An 11,218-nucleotide genomic window follows, 5' to 3' on the forward strand; every position below is an offset into this window, starting at 1 on the left:
CTGTTAGCCAAGTGTCTGCTTGGGAGTGAAGGGGAAGAGCATTTTGGTCCAGCCTTTATGATTACCATAGCTGATGAAATAATATCTTACCTGGATAAGAGATCTGTCATGTTTTCTTCATTCATCCCACCAAAGACTTTAAACTTCTTTAAATTGCAGACATGGGTTTTCTCGTATTTGCCAAATGTGATACTCTGGACTATGGCAGGTCTTTCAAGTTTCAGAATCAAATACTGTGGAAGAGATAACAGTGAATTTCAATATTAAAGCCAAGGCTACAGAACACACTATGGAAAAGCATTAGAGCCTTCAAATGCTCAGCTTACAAAGCCAGAGAATGAAAATTAAGATGRTCCCTATAATTATATTCTCTCCGTTGTTCCACAGATGCACAGATGAAGCAAAAGACAACATACTTTGTAGAAGTACTACTGAAAAAAACCAAAACACGCTATCCAAGAAAAATATTAGGTCCAACTGCCTATTTCTAGCAYTGCTGTTGAAGTCTTACATATATTCCTTCAAGTTGGATGCAAGACTTCCTGAAATCTGGCAAATAGGCTCAAGCTAAGGAGAACCACRATTAAAACTCCCACTAAAGCCTGAAACGAAACCTAAACTGAACACGCAATTAGATAAATACAGCATGTTCCAGATGCTAAGAGAACATCAAATTACTTTTCCTCTCTGGGCTGACACTATTTAACCACTGAACACAGACTATGTTTGATTTGTGGCTAACAAAGGAACCAACTGCTTATTAACCATACCAAACATAACCTAGACATTTAACTGGCAATAAAGGGGATTTATGCACAAAATGAAAATGTTCTAGCTCATGAACATTTGCTCACCCATATGCAGATGTCCCTCTACAGTGCATGAAGTCAGCAGGTTATTAGTTTTCAGGCCCCAGCTACCAGCTTCACCAGCACSACTGGAAGAAAAGATCTATTCCACTCGAAAAACTTTCGCAGAGAAGCATTTGCATCATTCATTAGGGACCATCAAGCACCAAGTTTACTTAACCCTCCTTTACAAAACAGGTCTTAGCGGGAGTCTRCTGATATCTTGCTAGCAGAATAGTTTGAAATTTATACCTAAAAAACGCATTTAATTCTCTTTCCTGATTTTTCAGAAATAAGTGGTACACAGCAGAGGAAGTGAAGAATCAAAATTACTTAACGCACAGGATTTTGCTAGCAAAAAAAAAAAAAATTACGATCACAGCTAAGGTTAGGAATAAATATGTAGGGTGCCCACAGAAAACCTCCCACTGCCGGCGCTCCGGATGGCCCATACCTGCAAAAAGCAGCACTGCCAAAGCAGGCATGACATAGCATCTCAAATCCTTCATCAACACTATTTACACACAGTGAGGGCTTTCTAAGATAAGAAATTGATATCTTTTCATAAAGTTTAGCGAGCATTACTCCTCTGCTTGTGCTAATCAACAACATCAGTAGACTGATCTTACCATGGAAACGTACCTTTTTGGGCGGGAATCAGAAAATTAATTCCTGTCCATTTAGTTCTCAGCCTTTTTGTCATGGCCTTACAAAGCAACCAATTCTGAATCCAACATGAAAATTGATGTCACTTTACAGAACATTAGGATAGATGCGTGATCTCAAGGACCGGTTCTCACCATGCTTACAAAGACTTTAGCTTAACAAAAATACTTTAATGCAAACAGCAGTTCCATTTAATAATGTGGACTGGATAGATACCCATCTAGAATAAGGAGGAATTGCTGCCAAAGATGTCTCCAGCAATTCAATAAGTTTTCAGAATGAAGAAAATAAACCAGTCAGCAGTGCTATGGTGCAACGGAAAAACAATTTGGTGCTTTTCCAAAAGTCTTCTGGAGAATTCTGATGAAAACTTACGAGATTTTCTAGTTTTGTGAAGAACCCCAACCATTCAAATGTCAGAACAAGTTTGACTAGCAGTAAACCATGCTTTGATGTCAAAGTACTTCCCAAACTCCAGAAAAAAAAAAAAAGAAGTTCTATAAAAAAAAAAATAGAGCTTTTAAAGACGAGGAAGGAATGAGCAAGAGGAGGGTTCAGTCACGAGGAAGGCACAGTTAATATGTGGCACAGCCCRCTGCCAAAATTCCCATACAGAACAGAGAGTACGTAACAACGTCCAAGAACTCCTCCATCATCATATCTTCTCTGAAGATTTCTCTCAAAGCTGAAGAAGTGAAGCTAGCGTTACCAGTATCAGAAAGAGCAATTCTGAACCTTGCTGGAATCACAAGCCTAATACTCGGGCCATGAAGACGCACTCTCTCTCAAACGCTATGCAAGATTTTCAAAAGCTTGGGGCACCAAACTTCATACTGCAATACTCAATTCTTACCTCAAATTAAGGGGGAGAAATCCAGGACTGCAGTTAAACCTTTTATCTTGAGACACATGCCTAAAGCGGAGCAAGGCTCGAAAAATCACTCCACATGGTTAGCGGTGATTTCTCAAGGCTACAGACGTAGCAGGGACTCTGTAGCCCTCCCTGTTCCCGCACATCCCCATCATCTGCTAGGCAGACGTTAAAGAAAACACAAACATAAAGGCTGAAGACAACCTTTCCGTGAAGTTATCTGCTTAGCGATGTGGAATCAAGAGACAGGTCCGCTCCAAAGCCTGTGGCCCGATACCTGTATAACCGTGGGTACAGGCTACAGATCTCATTGAAGCCAAAAACAAAACAAATTGCCTCAAGAACCGCAAACAGCCAGCTGCAGGGATATTTTTGAATTGTTACCAGGATTTCTGATGTGACAGACTATGCTCTACATCTCTGAAAGATATGATAAAAGCATATACAAGATCAAATAAATAGGCCTGAAGTGAACAAGTTTGTGAGGCTTCAGACAAACACCTGTATTAAAATATATTTAACACTTCTCCATCCCATTGCTACAAGAAACATCAGTACATTTAATACTGGAATATTCAGACAGCACCCCGCCAAAAAAATAATAATTATAATAATTATTATTATTATAAACGAAAGGGTTTATTCATTAAAGGCATGTTAAAAACACACACTAACAGAAAGATTATACAAAAACTTCAGCCTAATTATTAAGCTTCAAATTACCACACTTATAAAAACAAAGATGCTACAAAGTATTAGAAGAACAAGACTTCTGGTCTGTGATTAAACACATTTGTGAGAGAAGACGCGCAAAGAGCAGAGCAGAGCAAGTCATGTATGGCATTTCAGCACCACCACAACTTGCTGCCTACGCCCAAAAAGCGAACGCAGCCATGTCACACAGAGCTCCAACACATGCCAAACTTTTTTGAAGCTCTGGCCTATGCCGCTATTTGACGACAACCACATGCATGCTTTTGCATCACATAACTGAGTGTTAATTTATACTAATATGTGTTTTAAATTAGATCCTGATACTATCTACACAGCAGGATGAAAACCAATAGGAAAACTGGCCTTTAATTCTCAGATACAAAACTGAAACCAATCGTTTGGACAAAGTGCCGCTACCATTCTACATACACGCTTTAATTCCAAAATTTGCATCTCCACATTGAATAAACTGAACCAGATTCCAAACTGTACTGCTTCTGCAATTAGATCCACATTGTATTCGACTCATTTCCTCCTCTTCAACCATTTCTGTTCGCCAACCTTTGTGTTGCGGCATGACAAAGGTTTTTCACTAGGGAGTTATGAAAGTTGCACTGCATGTGAAAATAGAAGCACAGAATAATCAAGACACTAGATAGGGGCCGTCATGGGCCACACTATACAAAYGTACCATGGTTTTCGCAGTCAAGACTGTGTCTAAATAAAAACYTAAGCTTTTGTTTTACGCATTATTAATCAGGCCACTAAGAGGAATTAAATGTTTGTGCGCATACGATCTTCCAAGACAAACTATCATTGGAGCCATTAAGATGAGCATTTATTACAGGSGCCTGGTCTTCAATATTACCGGCTTTATTGCTTAACACTTCCTAGGTAAGCCTAGAGCTAGTTTAAAAATAGAATGATCAGCCATCTTTTGCGTGAATAGGTTACTACCTAACAGGTTTATTATTGAATATATAATTTCTGGGTCATTCTATTTCAAGGCTTCGGAAAGATATCTAGTTTAATAAACAGAAAACCAGCTGTCATATGTATTTCCTTTCACTGACACTCATTCATAATCAACTCGTGGCTTTCATGACCACAGGAAATATTTAACTCTACCACTGCCATATAGCCAGAAAAACCYTTTACTAAATATAGGCATAGGGCGGTATTTCAAGTGGCTAGACTTCCACTTTCATTTCTTTTCCTTTGCAAAAAACTTTACTAGGGACTCGAGCATGCTTGCAACACAGCAGGTCTTCCTTGCTCTACAAATCTGCACTTTTTTACTTATATTCTTCTACATGYTCATCATAGGAAGAGGAATGTTCTGGATGCAAAAGATAATTCCCTTTCTCAGCCACGAAAAAAGGTAAAACAGGGAAGGGAATAGCTCTGAATACTTAGGGGCTTAATTACCCAWATTTCTACCCCTGAACCAGAACAAACCACCATCTTGGCAGGGAATTAGGAAACACCTGYGTTAAGGTGATACCAACTCTGAGAAGACAAACACTAGTGATTAGGGCTGTAACTTATTAAAGTATCTCATGGCATGTTCCAGTGAGTATTAATGGCATTAGCCCTTGTGTTGTGACTTCGTTCCAGTTTCAGCTAACGACGTTTGAAACAAGGAAAGCTTTATTTTATTGAGTTTGAGTTCCCTTCCTCTCCTGGACTATTATGGCCAACTATACATTTTAACAAGAGCGTCACCGCAAAAGCRACCAATTTTTAAATGAAATGATGCCAATACACAAACTATAAAACACACTGTGACTTCATTTTCTATAGGATGCCTGATGTTTACTTTTGGAATAAAAAGAATCATAGRTATGTGTATATATCATTACTTCTGTAATATGAAATACCCAACCCTCTAGCATAAAGCAATTTATTTCCTCCCAACTTTTTTCCCCTCAAAATGCTTATAATTTGGTCAACAACTATTTCAACTGAAGTTTTACGAATCTGCCTGAAATCAAAAACACCTTTAAAAACTTCAACCGTTTCCAAGAATAAGGATGCAGAAAACTCATATAAAAGTTTTACTTGCATTAAAACATGCCGGTCTTTCATTGGAGAAGGTGCAAAACCCAGCTATTTTGAGCAAAATACAACCTCCCAAATCTGAAGTTCTTTTGTCAGGTATGAGACAACGCAATTTGGAACAGTTTTTCTGTATTCACAGAAACAGCAGAAATTGCATTCTTTGCGCACAGGCCTCTTCTGCAAATTTCAATTCCCCATTCTCTCTTCCCTGTTCTTTTTTCGATGTAGAAGTTAAACCAGTAAAAGTGCTTCACATGAGTAATTAAGCACTCCAGTTAGAAGCGTGAGAATTAGCTAAAGTACATGTTAGAGACACTCCAAATACATTTTCTCTCTGCACTCTTCAAGATTGGGATGGCCAAGTAAACGAGCAGCTATGCACTGTTTTATATTCTCAGTGATGGATGCTGGTTACAGAGCAAAAGGAATCCAGCAGGATGGGTGGTAATCTCCACTTAGGCAGCCAGGTGTGGCTTGTTGTGTTTTTAACGAAAACAGCATAAAACTCAAACACTGCCTTGCCMATCTCAGTTGCCAGGACAAAGACTAACTTCCTGCAAATCATATCAAAGGACCTCAAATCATGATAACCCCCCCCCCTTTTTTTTTTTAAACAGAGTTTTAGTTTAAATGACTTGCCTAGCAYGAGGGCCAGTGCCCTGTTCTCCAGGGCTGAATTCAGGTAGTTCCGCAACAGCTTCTTCATTCACAAACCCCCTGCTGCCATGTTCAATATACATAAAATTGCTGGAAGACAACTTTCAAACAAGCTCAAGTGGTTTGTATTTAAGTAATTCTGGTTATCATCTGCTTAATCTACGCTCTCGATATAACTTACATCACTCTCAATTTTAAACATAGGACGTGAATACTCCGAAGCATCCAGTTTTAACAGAAGGTTTTCCTCAGAGCAACATTCAGGTCAAATAAAAACTTTCAGATTCACAAAATAGTTTACCAATTTAAGAACAGATGTTTATCTCCAGTAAGATTATAAGCCCTCCAATTCTTCGATAGGGTCTTTTCTGCAGTTGTCACAAGTCTCCCATATCACACATTCCTTCACTTCAGACAGCTGGATGTAGGAATATATAGTTCCAGCTTTATGCAGTGAACTATATAATCTTTTCCCAATGGTATGCTATTATGCATATACACAGGTAAGCAAGTTAAGGTTGCAGGGGCAGTTTTAATTCTCCAATAATATATTAAGTTTCAGCTTTATTCTTTAGAGTTTTACTTACTATAGACATTTGAACATGTTTTAAATCTTTGTAAGCATCACAAGACCTTATAGGCATTACTTCCCAAAGCTTTTTAGTTCAAACTGAATGAAAGAAGTATTTCCTCACATCCCAACCCTAGATGACAAACAAAGACAAGCATTAGCTACGTAAATACAGCTACRTAAATACAATGTTTGTTGTACTTGACACTAGAAAGAAAATACTGTGTGTTCCAGCCTCTTAAAAAAAGTTTTGCTATACTACCTTTAAAATCGAATATGCATCTCAAGAGCTATCTGCAGTAAGTCTCATGAGTCATACAGAACTTTGCATATTAAAACGCATTCTAGTGTGTAGGTCCCCTCCCAGTCATCCAGGGAAGATTTCCAAAAGCAAATGAAAAAGAACAAGCTTCCACATGGGGAGAGATAAATGAATGTGCTATGCTTCTGGCATCAAATATATAGAAGAATTTTTCTTGACAAGTGAAATACCCAATCCATGGGCCGAGAGTGAAGCTCCTCTAGCAATGCTCCCGTCAGTTAAGATCAATAGTAGGTMTGTAGCAATACTTGTTTAAGATCAGAATATTTATCCTGAAAAATTCTTAAGCTATCTCCTTAAGCAAATAAATCCAAGCAGAAATTAAGGAGCCAAGTGAACCTATAACCCGATCATTCTCCATTCCACAGAACTGCATCCACATCTATAATAGAGCCAGGTCTTACAGCAAGATCTGAACAAAAAGCACCAAAAGTACCATGAAATCMTGGTTGAATGGAAGGAAAAGAGGAGGAAGGAGAGGAAAATGATGCTTGATTCAGATTAACTTATCTCCATCTTAAAAGAGTAAGTTAGCTTGCTTTACCTTAATTCAACTCTAGAACTATTACCAAAGGCAGACAAAAAGAAATAGTCTGAGAAAAGCCTACCACTATAACATCAACTGGACTAAAATTAAGTGCCTCTAAACCCTTAAAGCTCACAAGCACTCATGCCTACTTATCTAGATTTCAGTGGGGTAAAGATTAGAGGCCTGAGCATAAAGTTTCAAATATTACAGAACCAGGTGTTCAGTTGGCCAACAAATTACAAATACCAAGACTTCTAATTAGATTCCCACAATCAAAATAAAGTGATCTATTAAACTGGAAGTTATTAAAGATGTGATTTGGGGGTCAAAAGGAGGGGAAAAAAAAGTGCCCAAATTTTAAACACAGACTGAAAGTTGGGGAGAAAAAAAGTTACTCAAAAACCTAATCTGTTCAGTTCTTCGCAAAAAGGCACCCTTTACTGATCAGAAGTGRCAAACAGTTAGAAACAGTTTATTCTTAAGTCTCAAAAGCACATGAGTCTAGCTTCAAACGTCATACCCAGAGAAGCATAACAAGGTTTAGCACCTCAGTTAAGTCACAGCACATTTATGCCTATCTATTTTATTCAGCTATTTGCCTAGGGACTTCAGAGAGCCACAACAGGCAAGTAAGGCTCCTTATTCCCTTTCCAGAATCAGGTGAGAAGCAGCACAAATATTCAGGATCACTCAGAAAATTAATGGCAGAACTAAGAGCACCTCAGATGAAAGACCCAGTCCAAAGCTATGCCACAAGCCAACCTTGCCTTCTGAGTGTATGAAACAGTCCCAAGAAAAGGATGTGCTTCCTGCACCAAAGGAAGAAAAGGATAGCAGACCGCGATAAAATAGATTGAAGGTAATGAGTGTTGAATGTATTATTCTTAGACTAAAACTGCTTTAAGTTATGGAATAAACTCCTACGTTGTTTATCAAAATATATATTAAAGATAAAAACCTCAAATTAAAAGAGCAGCAACTGCACAAAGGAATCAAGAAGATCAAAGCACATGAAGCATAATCAGTCTTCTCAAGCATTTGTTTTTATGAAAAACATTTAGGGTACGGACAAGATAGCTTTCCCTTCTCCCCCCCCCCCCCAAGAAACTCTTCACTTTTATGGACATAACAGTATAGAACACATTTTTAATCATCAAAAAAATCTAGAAAAAGCCTTTCAACCAGATTGCACGATTTTGCTGCTATAGGAAACTGCCAGTCCAGATTCTAGGTTTTCAAACACTCCTTCAAAGCGAAGTAGCAAGATTTGCATACAGAAAAATGCTATGAGACTTAACTTGCAGAAAATACTTGGATTAAATGTTCTTATATTTTATTTTTATGGGCAGATAAGCAGAGCAAAACCTCATGAGAGATATTTTGTCAAATGTATATTGCTGTGCATCAGTAGCTAAACAAATGAATATAAAACACCCAGCATAAGAAGATGCAGGAGAAGCTGATCAAACAGTACAGCAGTTATAAGGTACAGATCTAGGATAAAGAGAAGGATTACATATTTATTGGAGAAAGTTTTAAGTAGAAGAATAAGCCCATTTTTCCTGATAACCTAAAAAGCTGATTAAAAGTGAAACAGCAAATTAGATATGAAAATCAATAAGTCATATTTTAATAAGGTGATTAACCAACAGAAGAGGTGACATTCATCTCTCTCTCTAGACAGATTTTAGATTTATAAATGTGCTATTAAGGGTAACAAATACAAATTCCTTACATGTAGGATTCAAGGCCAGCAGTCTATAATAGTTTTCAATAGTGCTGACACAGGGGCACCTGTATGCCTCATTAGCAATTTAATCTACCTGTGAGGTTAGATTACTTCCAATATTACCAGGATTTTGAAAGATGAAATGCCAAACTCTTCCTTCTTCTCCCCCCTCCAGCATTCCTTTAAACATCACAAATTGCTGAAAAAGTAAATACCTAGTGTACCAACAACATACATTTTGTTGAAGTGAGAGTAAGTAACCTATAAAGGCTGCCAATATAAAATAGTAGCAGCCTGCATCTAAAATAAAAATTTCAAAGTACGTTAACTTGCAACAGGGCTGAACAGTAACACTGAGATTCAGACGCTTACCTGGGGAGGGTAGTTGCTTTCTGAAGACCATCTTGAGGACTGATCATTGGGCTTGTCCACCAAAATATTCCTAAAAAAAAAAATGAGAAGCCAAAACTAATTTAAGCAACTGCTACATTGTATTTTACATCTCCAATGAGAGCTGTCATACACACAGATCTGTCAAAAACATTCTCATGCAACTACTCAAATTACTGGGCAGAGACTAAGGTTCTCCCCCCTCTTTAGTAAAGGAGGTTTTCTACATTGCTATTTTACGGGACCCATTAAAATACGCCTCCAAGCCTTGTGGTTGTGAAATAGAACTCCAAGTTGCGAAATAAAAAAAAAAAATCCAAATTGTGAAATAAATGTAAAACAGATGAATTTACATAGGCCCGAGCCTGCAATTAAGTGGAAAAAATGGTCTCATTCACCTCACTGGGATAAGAATTTTTCAATGAGGTTAAAAACGATGAGCAGTATAATGGTTAGCAAGCCAAAAAGTGTCCTTTACTAGACAGGAGATGCTGGCATGGAGAGAGGGAGCTGCTAAGCTACTTAAGCTTTGGTGTAATGTAGAAGATGACCATCTAACTCACCCCAAATTTAAACAAGAATTTTTCACGTGTGCTACAAGTCTAGGACAACGCACAGGAAAGCAGAAGTTCAACTCTTTATCCAAAGTTACCTCTGAACTGCTTTCTTACACTTTGAAATACTACAGCATTTATGTAATTAACATCACGAATCGGGAACAGTTTTTGGCTAAAATGAGCGAGATTAACCAGTATTACCCTACAAATGACCTGCCTTCCCCTTGCCTTTAACCACACTGCAAAGCTATCCCCCAACTCACCTCCCAGATCAAAATTAAGAAACATTTACTCCGCTATTTGTTCGGCTCTCTCTGTCGGCAAGGTAACGATGCACCACCTGCTGGACAGGGCTTACGACTTCTATTAAGTCTAACTAAAGAACTTGCCAGCTCCTAAAACTTATGCAAAAAGAAGGAAGTAGTCATCAAAAGGGCTTATGCCATCTCCATCTGCTGTGTAGGAGGAAGAGTACACAAGCATCTGGACTACTACAAAGGGCTGCAGGAAAAAAAAGCTCATATAAAAGCTCAAAAGGGAAAGAGGTGAAGTCAGAGGTTGAGCATTAACAGGCAGACAGAAATTAGCTCGCTCTTTCCACACTGAAAATCACCACACTAGCAACAGTATCCAAGCAGTCCAACGCGGCRCCCGGGGAAGCGGCGAACGGCTGGATCTAGGAGGCTCCTTAAAATCCGGCTGTACTGCAACAGAGCTGCACGAGTCGTTGTCCATCCGCTTGACTTTGCGGGCGGCACGTCGCAGTTTTTCGACGTCCTAGATCCAAAAGTCAGACCCTCCCCCTCTCCCTTTAGCTAATGGGGGGGGAAAAAAAGGCAAAAAGATGCCAGTGGCTCGCCAGAGATCCCAAGACACGAAATGATGGGACTAGCTTCCACCATAGCACGGCATTCAGTAACACAGCTACTCCACCAGCAGCCCAGGCCTACAGCGGATTTTCCACACACCTCCAATGCAGGAAATGCATTTCAACGGCACACGGACACATACCACCCTCTTGCTCTAAACCAATTTAACCCCCATCAAAATAGGAAAGGTCAAGACGTAGGTCTGGATAGTTGCATATCCAGCAAGGAACCTGCAATTTGCAGTGCGAAGAGGCTCAACTGCAAAAGAAAACGTAGTTCCTGCCTTCCCCGATTACAACAGGGACAATAAAACAAAAGAGAAGAAAACCCCAAGCTGAAGGGGAGAATTTGGGAATTGATTTGACAACCAGATTTCTAACAAGGTTGCCAGCCTCAAAGCCAAGTCACCGCTCGAAATCAAAACGCACRGAGTA

The 11,218-nt window shown here is 38.9% G+C and overlaps 1 protein-coding gene across 3 annotated transcripts in view; it reads right to left on the reverse strand.

Annotated features, from left to right (window-relative positions):
• MKLN1 (muskelin 1) overlaps positions 1 to 10,665 on the reverse strand; it is an 86,847-nt gene extending 76,182 nt beyond the window's left edge. The window contains exons 1-3 of one of the 3 annotated variants that reach the window (XM_026091309.1): positions 10,529 to 10,665; positions 9,341 to 9,410; positions 91 to 233 (exon numbers count right to left, since the gene is read on the reverse strand). In XM_026091309.1, the coding sequence (XP_025947094.1) occupies positions 91 to 233; positions 9,341 to 9,410; positions 10,529 to 10,650 (335 nt within the window). In that variant the 5' untranslated portion in view covers positions 10,651 to 10,665. Of the gene's footprint in view, positions 1 to 90; positions 234 to 854; positions 944 to 9,340; positions 9,411 to 10,528 lie in introns of those variants that run through there. The other 2 variants (XM_026091308.1, XM_026091310.1) reach the window with 2 other exon arrangements.
• Between the last annotated feature and the right edge of the window lie 553 nt (positions 10,666 to 11,218).

This window comes from Apteryx rowi, unplaced genomic scaffold (genome assembly GCF_003343035.1).
Source record: "Apteryx rowi isolate R43461 unplaced genomic scaffold, aptRow1 scaffold_9, whole genome shotgun sequence".
In the NCBI taxonomy this organism is placed as follows: Eukaryota; Metazoa; Chordata; class Aves; order Apterygiformes; family Apterygidae; genus Apteryx; species Apteryx rowi.